General features: G+C 36.7%; 1 protein-coding gene across 3 annotated transcripts in view; it reads right to left on the bottom strand.

Moving 5' to 3' along the window:
* AP3B1 (adaptor related protein complex 3 subunit beta 1) overlaps positions 1–16,158 on the bottom strand; it is a 277,679-nt gene that overhangs the window by 221,725 nt on the left and 39,796 nt on the right. For all 3 annotated transcript variants that reach the window (XM_032847913.1, XM_032847905.1, XM_032847915.1), the window contains exon 3: positions 6,493–6,567. In XM_032847913.1, the coding sequence (XP_032703804.1) occupies positions 6,493–6,567 (75 nt within the window). The remainder of the gene's footprint in view (positions 1–6,492; positions 6,568–16,158) is intronic.

Here is a 16,158-nt window from a genome sequence, read left to right as displayed (position 1 = left end):
AAGGGACTGTCCCGAAAACAGACCTTTCTTGTGACTATACAAGCTTTGAGCAACCCATGCCTGGTGAGTTAACTATTTCCCAAAGAAGTCTATGCCCAATAAGCAACTTAAATTCATAATTTAAAACCTTCCCATAAAACAAACTCAAAGCCCACATAACTTCACAGTAAGGATAAAATAATACCATATAAGATGAAATAACTCCACACATATTCTTTAAGACAACAAAGGGAAACATATCCCAATTCATTTTATAAAGCTAGTATTAACCTGATTATCCTAATATCAAAAAAAACAAAAAGCCACTGAAAGTAAAAAGAAAAAAAAAATCCTTCAATAACACAATAATCCTTCAATTCACACAATAGTTGTGAAATCCCTTAACAAAAAGTTAGTTAGCAAATCAAGTCTAACAATATAGACAAAAGTTTAATACACCATGAATAAAAAGGTTTAATAAGTAAAAATTAATACCAGTCATTGACTTTATCCAAAAAAATAGAAAAAAATAATATGATAATTTCAACAGTTACAGAAAAAGCACTTGAAAAAAATTCAAAACTCATTCACTATAAAAACTTCCAGCAAACTAGGGATAGAAAGAACTCTTTAACATGATTACAGACAGCTTGTAAAAAAAGAAAGAAAGAAAGAAAGAAGGAAAGAAAGAAAGAAAGAAAGAAAGAAATCAATCTATGGCTGATACCATAATCAATGGGAAAAGGCTCAGTGCTTTCCAAATGAGAAATAAGGCAAGGATAACCATCCTAATCACTTCCATTCAACATTGTAATGTAAACTGTACTCAGTATAATATGACAAGAAAAAAAGAATAGAAACTAAAATTAGGGGTGCCTGGGTGACTCAGGTGTTAAGTGTCTGCCATCAGCTCAGTTCATGATCCCAGGGTTCAGGGATCGAGCCCCGTATCCTGCTCCCTGCTCAGCAGGAAGCCTGCTTCTCCCTCTCCCATTCCCTGTGCTTGTGTTCCCTCTCTCACTGTGTCTCTCTCTGTCAAATAAATAAATAAAATCTTTAAAAAAAAAAGAAAGTAAGTAAAATTATATTTGCACATGATATGATCATTTATGTAACAAAGTCAAAGAAATCTATAAAATAGCTATCAGAACTAGTAAGTGAATTTAACAAGGATATAAGATCAATATACAAAAACCAATTCTGTATGCTAGCGATAACCAATTGGAAATGAAATTTAAAAGGCTATGTTGTTTAAAATAACATTCAAGGGGCATCTGGGTGGCTCAGTCTTTTAGGTGTTTGCCTTCAGTTCAGGTCACGCTCCCAGGGTCCTGGGATGGAGCCTGGCCTCGGGCTCCCTGCTCTGTGAGGAGCCTGCTTCTCCCTCTCTGCTGCTTCCCCTGTTTGTGCTCATGCTCTCTCTATCTCAAATAAAATCTTTTAAAAAAAAAAAAAAACAGCATTTAAAACTACTAAAAGCTAAATTTAAAGTACGTGCAAAACTTGTATACCAAAAACTACAAGACACTGCAAAAGGTAATTATAGAAGACACATTCAAGGATTTGAAGACTTTATACAGTAAAGATGGCAATTCTTCCCAACTGACCTATAAATTCAATGCAAACAAGATCAATTCTAACAGGCTTTTGAAGAAACTGACACGCTAATTTTAACACTTATATAAAAAGACAAAGGACCCAGATTAGCCAAAATAAGGTTAAAAACGGAACAAGACTGGAGTGCTTATACTACCTGACTTCAAGACTATAGTAAATTGGGCAGTGTAGTATGGCAAACAGATAAATGGAACAGAACAGAGTCCAGAAATATACTTGCACCCATAAGATCAAGAATCTTTCACAAGACATGGAAAGATAATTCAAGGCAGAAAAGATATAGCTTTCTTTTTAAAAAAAGGAAATAAGATGGGATCAGGAAGGAGACAAACCATAAGAGACTCTTAATCTCACGAAACAAACTGAGGTTGCGGTGGGCAGGGGTTGTTAGGGATAGGGTGACTGGGTTATGGATATTGGGGAGGGTATGTGCTATGGTGAGTGCTGTGAAATGTGTAAGCCTGATGATTCACAGACCTATACCCCAGGGGCGAATAATATATTAGATGTTAATTTAAAAAACGATACTAGTACAACTAAACATCTGGGGGGAAAATGTATCTCGAAATCTCAAACCTTACTTCATATCACACGCAAACTCTAATTTAAAAACTCTTTGAACAGTGAAGAGTTAATAGAGCAGGCCAGAGACTGCTATCCTTAGAAAGTCTGCTTAGAAAGTTGGACCTAATGGCATCTGGGAACTTGAATCTCAGGGGTATTCCCACATTCCCTAACTGAGAAGTATGGTTTACATACCAACCATATGGTTTATGCTCTAACATTTGCTTTCTTTCAGGGAGTCAGGAATTTTGGTACTTGCTAGGCAGTTAATGCCTACATGAACAGCCCCCAGTGAAAGACTTGGGCACTGAGTCACTAATGAGGCTTCCTAGTGGACAATACTTGACGTTTTTTGTCACAACTGATGCTGGAGGAATTGTCACTGGGAAAATCAGTTGGAAAGGATCTTAGAAGCTTGCATCTAATTTCCTCTGGACTTCTCCCCATGCAAGTGTTTCAGGGCCTGATTTTGCTGTGTCTTTGACTATACTAAATCAGAGCTATGATATATCTTGAGTCTTATGAATCCTCCCAGGGAATCACAGAACCTGTGGGTCATACACCAGTGACAGATCACAGACCTAAATATAATAGCTAAAACCATTAAACTTTAAGAATAATACAGGAAAAATCTTTGACATTAGGTTAGGCAAAGATTTCTTAAACAGATCACACAAAAAATCAGGAAGTATAACTGAAGAGAAAACAGGTAAAATGGACATTATCAAAATCAAATGTTTGTTTTTTAAAAGGTATTAAGAAAAGAAAAAGGCAAGCCACACATCAAGAGAAAATAAATAATAATAAATAACCATCTTCTGACAGAAGACTGGTACCAGAATTTTTACACTTTAATAAAAAAACAAAAACAGGCTGAAGATTTAAACAGTTTAGAGGAAAGATGACTAATCAATGCATCATGAAAAGATTCTCAACATCACTAAATATAAGAAAATATAAATAAAGGCACAATGAAATACCATTAAATACCTACCAAAGTGGCTAATGTTAAAAAGAGTCTAACAAGATCAAGTCTTGGAAGGGATGTGAACCAACTAGAACTCCCATACAATTGCTGGTGGGGATGTAAATGGTTCAGCCTCCCTGGAAAACTCATACACTATTTTCTAAAAATTAAGTATACACTTTCAAACAATGCAACTGATCTATCCCTAGATATTTAGAAAAGAAAAAATTTTTGAAAAATTAAAATATATCACCACATACAGCATATTACTCAAGCGTTTTTCAACAGGTAAATTTAAAATTGTGAAATATCAGATTATAGCAAAGAAGGAACAAAACGTGAACACATGAAACAGCATAGACAAATTTCAGATTCCTAGGTAAAAGAATTCAAATGAACAGATACCAAACTGTATAGTTTAATTTATAAGAAATTCTAAAAATTACAATTCTCTACTGACAGAAAGCAAATCAGTAGTTCCATGGAGACTTAAAGTGGATCACAGCCCCATATATAAAAGCTACATCTACAAAACTCTTAGGAAAAAGACAAGTATAAATATTGGGTCCTTGAAGTTAAGCATCCGGATTAACTCAAAACGGATCACAGTACTATATATAAGCTGAATCTATAAAACTCTTAGGAAAAAGACAAGTATAAATCTTCATGACTTTGGATTAAGCATCCATTTATTAAATATGACGCCTAAAGCATAAACAAAGAAAAAACAGATGAACTGGAATTCATCAAAATTTAAAAATGTCTGCACTTCAAAGGATTCCATCAAGAAAATGAAAAGACAACCCATAGAATGAAAGAAAATATTTGCAAATTATATACCAGATAAGAGTCTACTATTTCAAATATATAAAGAACTCCAACAATAAACAACAGAAAGACAATCCAATTACAAAATGGTAAAAGGACTGGAATAGACATTCTTCCGAAGACTGTAGTATTGGCCAATAGGTGCTCAATAGTTTTTTTCTTAGACAAATGCAAATTGAAAACAGCAAAAGCAGCCATGAGATTCCACTCCATACCATCTAAGATAGCTATAATCTAAAAGAAAGTATTTTTTTCCAATAAAGAAAAGTAAGCATCAGTGAGCATGTGGAGAAAATTATAACACATACATTGTTGACAGAAATGTAAAATGATATAGCTGCTGTGGAAGAGTTTGGCAGGTCCTCAAGATACAGTAACCATAAAACCTAGCAATATCACTGCAAGGGATACATACGAGAGAAATGAACACACTGGTTCACACACAAACTTGTACAAAGTATTTATAGTAGTGTTATTCATGAGAGCTAAAGAGTGGAAACAACCCAAGTGTCACTGATGGATGAATATACAAAACTCAGTACATCCATACGATGGATTATTATTCAGCAATAAAGAGGAATGAGGTACTGATGCACACTACAACATGAATGGACTTGGAAAACATTCTAAGTGAAAGAAGCCAGACAAAAATGTCACATACTATATGACTTCATTTATATGAAATGCCCAGAATAGGCAAATCCATAGACAGAAAGGAGATTTAATGGTTGCATAGGGCTGGGGACATAAGGAGTGACTACTAATGAGAGCAGGAATATTTTTTGAAGTGATAAAAATATAGAAGGAAGTAGATGGTGGTGATGGTTGCACAATTCTGTAAATACACTATAAATCACTGAATGCACATTAAAAGTTATAGCATGTTAACTGTATTTCAACAATCTTAAAAAGATTACTGACTACAGCAAAAATAACAATCATATATTTTTAGGAAGTTTTAACATATTTAAAAGTAAAATGCAAGATAACCTGGGAAAAGATGGGAAGGGGAAAAGGAAGTTCACTGTCATAAAGTTTTCAAAGTATATGTGAAGTCTTATAATGTTACTTGAAAGTAGATAGTGATAACTTAAAGATGTATATTGTAAATCCTAGTGGTAGACTGCAGTAAGAGAAAGACAGACACTGCATACCCTAGGGCAAGCACCTACTAAATAAATAAAACAGAGATACAGCTTTAATAGTAATATCAATATTTGATTATGGAAAAACTCCCTTATATTCTTAATTTCTACTTCTTATACTCCACCTATTTCCACCTAAAACATCTACCCTGATGTCACTAAGTCCTTGAAAATATTCTCCAGTGGAGATTGCCCCTTCCGTCAAACTTTCCAGACTCAAAAACAGAGCCAAGCACATTCCCCACAGTTGATATTCACAGTTGTTAGCAATGGGCAAAGAGGAAGCATGTGTCCTGGCATTTTCATTCTCATGCACCTATCACTACTTCCTACTGAGTAAACATATCCTCCAGACCATCACTACCACATCAGTTGACAATGAGATGCATGACAGACATGGTCATTCAATCCTCTTCCTTACTACCTTGTATTCTTTTAAAAACAAGCCATTTGCTCAGATCAATCTCTTATCCCTGTCATGACACTCTTTATCCTACTCATCCTGCTCAATGGTTTCTACTCAATGGGCACTTATTTTTCTTTTGTATTCTATCAAAAAAGTTACTAGCCCATCTGACCCAACATTACCTTGGCCTCAAAGTTCTTTGAATTCCTGTTTCAAACACCACTTACAAACCCACATAGACAAGTAACTGAAGGCTCACAGTGCATCCTGCCTCTGCCCACCTCCTGCTATACAGAGTCAGGGTATACCAGAGCTAAAATGTTTCAAAAAGAACACTACATTTGGAATGATAATGATAATGGAATGATAATAACTTGGGTTTCAAACACTGCCCTTATACTGCCTGAATTTAGGTCCATTTCATGCAACATGTGCTATCTTAAAATTAAGTGCTTAGGGCAGAATTTCAAGTAAACTGGTTTCTAAGATTACACAATAAGTTGCTATCACTCACCAAGGTGAATTAATCTCAATTTACTTTTCACATTCTCCATCCAAAAATCCAAATACTGTTTATTTATTTATTTAAGATTATGGACATTTAAATTATAACCAAAAAAACCTAGTGATACATAAGGATCTTATGCTGCATTTCTAAGTAACTGAAAAGTATGATTCTTTTACAACAAAAGGAATAATGAAAACTATGAAACAAAATAGCACTCAAGGGGCACCTGGGTGGCTCAGCCTGTTAAGCGGCTGAACATGACTCTTGGTTTTGATGAGGTGATGATCTCAAGATTGTGGGGTCAGGCTACGCACTCACACAGAGTCTGCTTAAGATTCTTTCCCCTCCTCCCTCTTTCTTTCTCTCCCTCCCCCTCTGCTCTTACCAACCCCACCCCCCCGGCTCAGCAAACATGTGCATACACTCACTCTCTCTCTCTCTCAAATAAATGAATAGAATATTAAAAAAAAAAAGCTACCTCAATATTTTTACTGGCCACATTCTTCACAACAGCAGGAAATAGTTCAGATGCATTTTTCCCCTTTGCAATCATCTGAAGAATAAAAGTAGAGTATTAGAGCTGAAACCTTTTTTAGATTAGTCATCTGAAAACAAAACATAAATTCTACATACATTAAATATTTAGAAAACGGAATCAGGAAAAAGCTGTGGAATTAACAAGCTGAAGTCTTTTTGAGTTATCTTACTACTCATCTCAACTGCCTGCATCAAGAACCAATGTCTTCCGTAACAATATAAATATACGAATACATAGACACTTTAAAGAAGAAATACACAGTAGTTTAGGACATATAATAAAATATTTTCAGTAGTTTTCTCTGGCTAATGAGGGTATAAATACTTTTTAAATATTTATGCTGTTCTTTATTTCCCAGGTTCTTATATTAAAATTATACTGCATTTGCAATGGAAGCGGGGGTGAGGGTGGAATAAATGTTATTTTAAACAAGCTATTTCTCCCCTGGCTTTCTTTTCATGGGTCCCCCTACTTCTCCAACCACTACTTTCCGAAGTTCCCTTCACCAAGTCCTCTTCTCTGCCCACTAAAATTCTGGGCTGATCACCATCTTTTCAGGCTATACTAATCTACAATCTCTAAAACTCCTAACATTTCATTCACCTTCGGGACTTAACTTTCACACACTATGGGGATCAATTTCCCAAACTCTAGCCCTAACTCTGAGCCCTAGCTCCACTTCTATAACTGGACATCATTAGATATCTCTCTCATCTCAAACTTGCTGTCTAAAACCAAACTTATTTTTCATTGATAAAATGACATTCATGCTATAACTTCCTATTCCCACCAATTTTCCCAGATACCAGAAACCAAAGAATTATCTTGGGCTCTTTCAAATCTACAAAATAACTAGGTCCCATCGTGATTTTTTTATACAATCACATTAATCCTTTCTCACTCTTACTATCCTAAAATACTTCACTATCTCTCAGAAAGGACTTTTTCTAATGGTCCCCTGTTCCTGTCCAAATTTACATCACTGACAGTTTCACAAGCTTAAAACACTACTGTAAAAGACAGCCGCTCTGAAAGATTTCAAAAGCCCCTGAGTGCCTAAGAATCTAAACTGTTGGGCACCTGGGTGGCTCAGTCAGTTTAGCCTCTTGCCTTCAGCCCAGGTCATGATTTCAGGGTCCCGGAATCAAGTCCTGCACTGAGCTCCCTGCTCTGCTTCTCATTCTCCCTCTACCCCTCCCCCTGCTCATGCCCTCTTTCTCTCAAATAATTAAAAATCTTAAAAAAAAAAAAAATCCAAACCATGTAACTTAATATTAAATGCCCTCAAAGTTTGCAATATCCCTTTTAAGCACATAAATCATTATTGTTCTACACAAATGCTTTTGACAAAGTAAAAATGTACCACTACCAGAACACTCTCTGGCTTCTCTATTGCCTTTACTCATGTCACACCCCCAACTCAATTCTTTTTACTTTTCACATTCCTCCCAAATTCTAATCACACTCCCTTCCTGAGTCATCTCCTAATATCTGGCCTACCATGTCATCTAATTCTAATGTCCTCTAGAATTTTTTTAATTCACACTTTTCATTTGGGATGTCTATGTGCTACGTTTTATTTCTATTAATTTAGTGGTATGTCTACCTATATCCCCATTTCCTATACTCTCATTCCCAGAATATCTTTATATCTGTTAACAGTCAAGACTTTGATAGCTACAAAATAAAGTTTAAACTATAGGATAATTTCCTGGAAAAAGATTCTTTTTTTGTTACACACTATATCTAGGAAACTACCAAAAAATATGGAAACTATTAGTTTTATAAATTTATGATACATTTTAAAATATACTATCTGATATTTTGAGCATTATAATCCCAGCTAGCAATTTCCCAATAAGACCTTTCTACAGGATAGCTTAAAAATACTTTAATATGAGCTAGTCTTTTTATATTCTATTTCCTTACCTGTCATATTATGGTTTGAGAATTTTGGGTTCTTTAAAAGATTCTATTTGTTTGAGAGAGAGAGAGAGAGAGAGAGAGAGAGGGAGAAAGAGAGCGCAAGTGGGGGGAAGGGCAAACAGAGAGGAAGAGAAGCAGATTCCCCCCAGAGCAGGGAGCCCGAAGCAGGGGGATGACAACCTGAGGCAAAGGCAGACATTTAACTAATTGAGCCACCCAGGTACTCTTACTTAAGTATTTTGTAAATCTGCTGAGTAGTACAGAAAGCTCACAAAATACTGCAGCTAAAACATCTTTGAATGATTTTTACACCTCCCTCAATTTCCTCATCTGTAAAATAAGGAGAGAGGGACCAAATGTTCTCTGGGGCCCATTGTTTCAATTATTCAATGACTACCTGAAGTCAGAGATCCTATCCTAAGGATTCCCCAAATGTTCTATAGAACACTCACTATTCAAAAAAATGTTAACAGATGACAGAAGAAAAAAATCCTATAGTCAAATTCTTTTAACAATATTTGCTGGGAGAGGACTCCATGCCAGGGACTACTGCCTTGATGATACAACTGTGAACAGTACACAATCCTTGCCCATTAGAGCTTACTTTCTAATGGGGATGAGGGACAATAAATAAATTTAATATGTGAGATGGTAAAAGAGAGTACTAGAAAAAAAAAAGGACTCTATGAGAAATGGAAAGTGCTAGGGTGGAGATGGGAGCTGCCCTCTTATTTTGTTTAGTATTTTGCTAGTATATATTTCCCATCCTTATATTTTTAATCTGCATCTTTATATTAAAAGTGGGTTTCTGAAGGAAGGGGCAAGATGGTGGAGGAGTAGGGGACCCTCTTTCAATCAGTCCCCTGAATTCCGCTGGATAACCACCAGAGCACTCTGCATACTCATGAAATCAGCCTGAGATGTAAGCTTATACATTTCTGAATCTCTATGGGGGCAGAGTATCATTAGCCGAAAGGTACAAAGGACGGAGTTGGGATCGCGTAGAAGGATATCGGAGGATAAACAGATGGGGGAGGGAGCCACCAGAAGCGAGCATTGGAAAGTAATACCCCAATACAAAAGTGCCCTGCACTTGGGGACCAGCGATAGCTTGGGGGCCGGTGGCTGCAAGATGGGAAAGGACTGATAACAGCACTCAAACAAAAAAAAAGGGGGTTAAGGGACAACTGCGGGGACCTGGCAGCAAGAGGCATACAGCACCTAAGCTCCAGGTCCCAGGACCATCGGCAGGACCTAGAGCAGAATCGAGTCAGTGGTTCCAGGAACGGCAGCCGCGAAGGACCGGACTCACCCAGACCAGTATCACTTGCAGTTTTGGTGTCATGGGGTTACAGAAACAAGCAAGGGGCCTTGGCTGACCACTGATATGGTCGCTGGGGGTGCGCATCACCTTAGGGAGTCTGCCGTATTCAACGGAGTTTGCAGAGGGGGAGTCTGTGTGTTCTGTACCATTCAGAGAGGAGCAGACTGTGTCTTCTCTCTGAGGCAGAGGCCTGGGTGCCGACAGTTTACTTTGCTTTGACCCTCTGAAAAGGCCCGAAAAGCCACCAGAGAACAAGAGCCTGAAAAAACAGTTTCCACGGGACCCAGCCCCTTTAGAGGAGGAAGGGCAACTATACCCAAGCAGGATTGACTGAAAAACAATGCAGCAGGTCCTCCCGGCAAAGACAAGCTGAAAAGGGGAAACAAGCGGAAAACACCCATAGGGTCCCCATAAAACTGTAAAATCCTAACACCAGGGGAAAACAGTATATTAAGCTCCTGGTATTGCCTCACAGCCTGTAAATTTCTTAGATACTTTTCTCTCCCTCTCTTTTTTAAAATTCTTTCACATGATTCTTGTTTATTTTTTTACCTACTTACCATTTCAAATAGGTGTTTAATACAACATATTCCATAGTAACTTTGTAACTTAAACTTTTTCATACATACACTTTTTCTTTTTCCTTTTTTTAATATATATAGATACAAGCTTTAATGTAGTCCTTTTTTTTCCCTATTCAATACTACCTTTATATAGAGAGAAGTTTAAATTTCACTCACTCTGGAAAGTTGAGTTCTCTAACAAAGATAACAAGATAGTCCCAGGAAGAACTGAAATGGCCTTCCTCCCCAACATCGAAGGATTACAACCACCTTCCCATCACCACCCTCTTTTTATTTTGGGGTTTTTGTAGGGGTTTTTCTTTTTATCGGTCTTTTTGTTTGCTTTCTTTTGTTTTCATACTTTATAAATCTTACTCTTGGGGCTCATTTTGGCTGGGTTTTTGTTTTTGGTTGTTTTTCTTTTTGGCAGTGACTTCCGATTGCTCTGAAACTTCCCGGGATGCACCCTGCCTAGGTAGTGGTTGATATTTTCAGCTACACATCCCCTCAACCACAACTCAACAGAATGACAAGGAGGAAGAATTCCCAACAAAGAAAAAACCCAGAGACAATGGCCTCTCCAGCAGATCTAATGGATATAGATTGACACAAGATGTCAGAAATAGACTTCAGGATAGCAGCTATGAAGACAATAGTCAGGCTACAGGAAACTATTAATGGCAACATAGATTCATTAAGGGCAGAAGTGGGAGCACATCTGGCAGAACTTAAAAATGCTATCATTTTTGTATTGCATCATAAGATCCAATCTAATCTAGATACTCTAACAGTTAAGAGAAATGAGGCAGAAGAAAGAATTAGTGACCCTGAAGACAAACTGAGAGAAAAGAAGGAGCAGGAGGAGACCTGGAACAAATAGCTTAAAATCCATGAAAACAGAATTAGAGAAATAAATGATGCCATGAAACATTCCAATGTCAGAACTATCAGGATCCCTGAGGGGTGGAGAGAGAGAGGACCAGAAGATATATTTGAGCAAATTGTAGCTGAGAACTTCCCTAATCTGGAGAAGAAACAAGCAATCGTGTCCTAGAGGCAGAGAGGACACCCCTCAACATCGATGAGGGCAGATCAACCCCCAGGCATGTAACAGTAAAACTCACAAATTTTAGAACCAAGGAAAGCATTTTAAGGGCAGTTGGGGGAAGAGATTCCTTATGTATAGAGGAAGGAACATCAGAATAATGTCAGATCTGCCCACAGAGACTTGGAAAGGGCTGATAAGACATATTCAGGGTACTAAATGAGAAGAATATGCAGCCAAGAATTCTTTATCTGGTAAGGCTGTCATTCAGAATAGATGGAGAGATAAGAAGCTTCCAGGACAGAGACTGAAAGCATATGTGACCACTAAGCCAGCCTTACAAGAAATATTAAAGGGGGGGGGGGGGGGCTCTATAGAAGGAGAAAGATCCCAACAGTGATACCAAACAGAGACATACAGAGACCATCCATAGAAACAAGGACTTCACATGCAACGTGATGACAATAAAATCTTATCTGTCAACAATCACTATTAATGTGAATGGCCTAAATGCTCCCATAAAATGGCAGAGGGTTGTAGACTGGATAAAAAGATAGGAGCCATCTGAATGCTGTCTACAAGAGACTCATTTTGAACCTAAAGATACATCCAGACTGAAAGTCAAGGGATGGAGAACTATCTTTCATGCCAACAGACCTCAAAAGGAAGCTGGGGTAGCAACTCTTATATCAGACAAATTAGATTTTAGAAAAGACTGTGGTTAGAGATACATAAGGACATTGTATCATTCTTAAAGGGTATATGCAACAAGAAGATCTAACAGGGGTGCCTGGGTTGCTCAGTGGTTAAAGCCTCTGCCTTTGGCTCAGGTCATGATCCCAGGGTCCTGGGATCGAGTCCCACATTCGGGCTCTCTGCTCAGCAGGGAGCCTGCCTCCTCCTCCTCTCTCTCTGCCTGCCTCTCTGCCTACTTGTGATCTATCAAATAAATTTAAAAAAAAAATCTTTAAAAAAAAAAAAAAAAAAAAATCTTTAAAAAAAAAAAAAAAAAGATCTGGGATGCCTGGGTGGCTCAGTTGGTTAAGCAGCTGCCTTCGGCTCAGGTCATGATCCCAGCGTCCTGGGATCAAGTCCCACATCGGCCTCCTTGCTCATCAGGGAGTCTGCTTTTCCTTCTGCCTCTGCCTGCCATTCTGTCTGCCTTGCTCGCTCTCTCTCCCTCTCTCTCTCTGACAAGTAAATAAATAAAATCTTTAAAAAAAAAAAAAAAGATCTAACAATTGTGAATATCTATGACCCCTACATGGGAGCAGCAAACTACATAAGCCAACTGTTAACCAAAAGAAAGAGACATATTGATAATAATACATTAATTGCAGGAAACCTTAACACTCCACTCTTAGCAACAAACAGATCAACTAAGCAGAAAATCAACAAAGAAAAAAAAGCTTTGAATGATACACTGGACCAGATGGACCTCATAGATATATACAGAACTTTCCACTCTAAAACAACAGAATACTCAATCTTCTCAAGTGTGCAGGGAACATTCTCCAGAATAGACCACATCTGGGTCACAAATCAGGTCTCAACTGATACCAAAAGACTGAGATTATTCCCTGCATATTCTCAGACCACGATGCTGTGAAACTGGAACTCAATCACAAGAAAAAGTTTGGAAGGAATTCAAACACTTGGAAGCTAAAGACCACCCTGCTTAAGAATGTTGGGGTCAACCACGAAATCAAAGAACTTAATCAATTCATGGAAACCGATGAGAACGAAGACACATTGATCCAAAAACCTATGGGATATGGCAAAAGCGGTCCCAAAGGGGAAAAACATAGCCATCCAAGCCTCACTCAAAAAAGAAAAAAAGAAAGAAAGAAAGAAAGAAAGAAAGAAAGAAAGAAAGAAAGACGAAAAACAGAGAAATCCCAAATATACAAACTATCTTTACACCTTAAAGATCTGGAGAATCACAACAAATTAAACCTAACCCACACAAAAGAAGGGAAATAATTAGGACTAGAGCAGAGATCCATGAATTAGAAACCAGAAATACAGTAGAACACATTAATAAAACTAGAAACTATTAATTCTTTGAAAGAATTAATAAGATTGATAAAGATTGATAAGACTGATAGTTTTAGCTCTTACATTTAGGTCTTTAACTCATTTTGCCTTTACTATAGTATATATATGTATATACATAGACATATATGTATGTGTATATATACATATACACGCATACATACAAAATGAGGCAGAGGTCTAAATTCATTTTCTTGCAAGTGGATATCCAGATTTCTAACATTTGTTAAGGACTATCCTTTCACCACTGAATAGTCTCTCACCCTTGATAAAAATCATTTGATCATATTATGTAAGGGTTTATTTCTGCATGCTCTGTCAGGTCTGTCTGTGTCAAATTACCACACTGTTTTGATAACTGTAGCTTTGAATTAAGTTTTCAAATCAGGAAGTGTGCAATTTATAAATTTTTCAAGAAAGCTTTGGCTATTCAGGATCAATATGAATTTTAGGATAGATTCTTCTGTTTTTGCCAATATCATCACTGGGAATTTGAAGGGAATTACACTGAATACATACTCACTTTGATACTAACATCTTAAAAATACCAAGACTTCCAATCCATGAACAGAGGATATTTTTCCATTTATTTATATTGTCCCTAATTTCTTTCAGCAATGTTTAATAATTTTCAAGGAATGAGTCTTTTGCCCCCTTGGTAAGTTTATTCCCAAGTACTTTATTCTTTTTGAAGCTACTGTAAATGGGACTATTTTCTTAATTTCCTTCTCGGACTGTTCATTGTTAGTGTATAGATGCAACTAATTCTTATGTGTTGACTTTTTTATGCTACAACTTGGCTAAATTCGTTTATTTTTAAAGTTTATGGTAAAATATTTATTTTTCTAAATATGAAATCATGTTGTTTGTGAACAAAGATAATTTTAGTTCACTTTTTAGTTCCTTGGCAATTTGGATGACTTTTATTTCTTCTTTTTGCCTAATTGCTCTGCTAAAACTTCCAATATTATATTCGACAGAAGAGACAAAAGCAAACACCCTTGTCTTTATTGAAGAAAAAAAGCTTTCAGTCTTTCATCACTAACTATGATGATAGCTATGGTTTTTCATATATGGCCTGTAGCATTATGTTGGGTCAGTTCCCTTCTAGTCCTTGTCTGTTGAGTGTTTTATCATGAAAGATTATTAAATTTTGTCAAACTCTGTTTCTCTATCAGTTGAGATGATCATGTGGTTTTTTACCCCTTTATTCTATTAATGTGGTGTATTACAACAACTGACTTTCATATGTTGTTCATGTTCTCCTATAAATAATAATAATCTAGATCTAAAAGCCACATGAATTCTTTAAAGTCAAGACGAAAAAGAGGAGAAATTGTGCTTTTCTAAATTTTATGGTTTATTTTTAAAAGTTAAACAGTTTTAATTTATAAATACTGGCTAATTTAAAAGGAAAGAAGGAAGGAACCAAAGGGGGAAGGGAAGGGAAGGAAAGGGAAAGGGGAAGGCAAGGGGAGGGAGAAGCAAGAAAGACAGATCTTTCCAAAAGGCAACTCTTAAAAATCAGCAACCAAGAATAAATGAAGAAATAGAAAAAGAACTGATCCCTGATTTATATCCCAGAAAGTAACAATGGAGGAAAAATTGAAAGAAAACTCACTAAGGTGTACCACTACTAAAAACTCAGCCCTGCTTATAGAACTGGTGTTGATGACTAACAACATGGCAGAAAAATCTTGACCCTTTAAGCAATGTCCAACCCCAAAACAACAAAAAGATGCCAGCATCAACCACAAGATGAATCCTTGAAGTATACACACAACTGAAACATTTTTGTTAAAGGAATGAAGAGTGGAATTAGCAATGCTCAGAAAGGTTTAGACTAGTATGTTTATTATACATTAACTGGAGACAGTAAAGATTATACATTATTAGTTTCTTCTTCTTATATGGACTTTCTCATTTTTCCAACAATAATAATGTAGCATTTGTCTTTGGCTTAAGATCTTTTAAAAAAATATTTACAGGGCACCTGGGTGGCTCAGTGGGTTTAGCCACTGCCTTCGGCTCGGGTCATGATCTCAGGGTCCTGGGATCAAGTCCCGCATCGGGCTCTCTGCTCAGCAGGGAGCCTGCTTCCCCCCCTCTCTCTCTGCCTGCTTGTGATCCCTCTCTCTGTCAAATAAATAAATCTTTAAAAAATATATATTTACAAAAACACCTAGAACTCTGAAACTACTTTTAATTTTTTTAGGATCAGTAATATCCAACCAAATACTCTGGAACATGTATGACTATGAAATAAGATAAAATAATAACTATAGGAATTTTAAGACTCTCATCAAAGAAATGTTCAGATTTGCTCATTATCCTTTAACTACAGAGCCAAGTAAACTAATCTGAGGAAGACCTTCAAGATCTAATGCTTGCTAAAAGAAAATACATCAAAGATTCAATACACTGGGGATTTCAATACAAATATTCCATTCCTCCAAGGACTCCAGATAGTCAACTCATCAGTATTTTAGCTAAAAAAGCTTATTACTAATTCACTATGTGAAACAACACATTTCGAATTCTCCTTAGTCCACTACATTTCACCAAGCAAGGATAAAACATGGACATGTGCTATAAATATTAGACACATATTTTTCTTCTATACATTATTAAGAAAAATAAAATATGAGTGCTTCAACTTGAGTCCTGCTGTGTAATAAGTGACCACAAGATTT

The sequence above is a fragment of the Lontra canadensis genome, unplaced genomic scaffold (genome assembly GCF_010015895.1).
Source record: "Lontra canadensis isolate GAN:19392208 unplaced genomic scaffold, GSC_riverotter_1.0 scaffold4, whole genome shotgun sequence".
Taxonomy (NCBI): domain Eukaryota; kingdom Metazoa; phylum Chordata; class Mammalia; order Carnivora; family Mustelidae; genus Lontra; species Lontra canadensis.
Note: the sequence above shows the minus strand (reverse complement) of the source record. Positions and strands in the feature narration are given on the sequence as shown.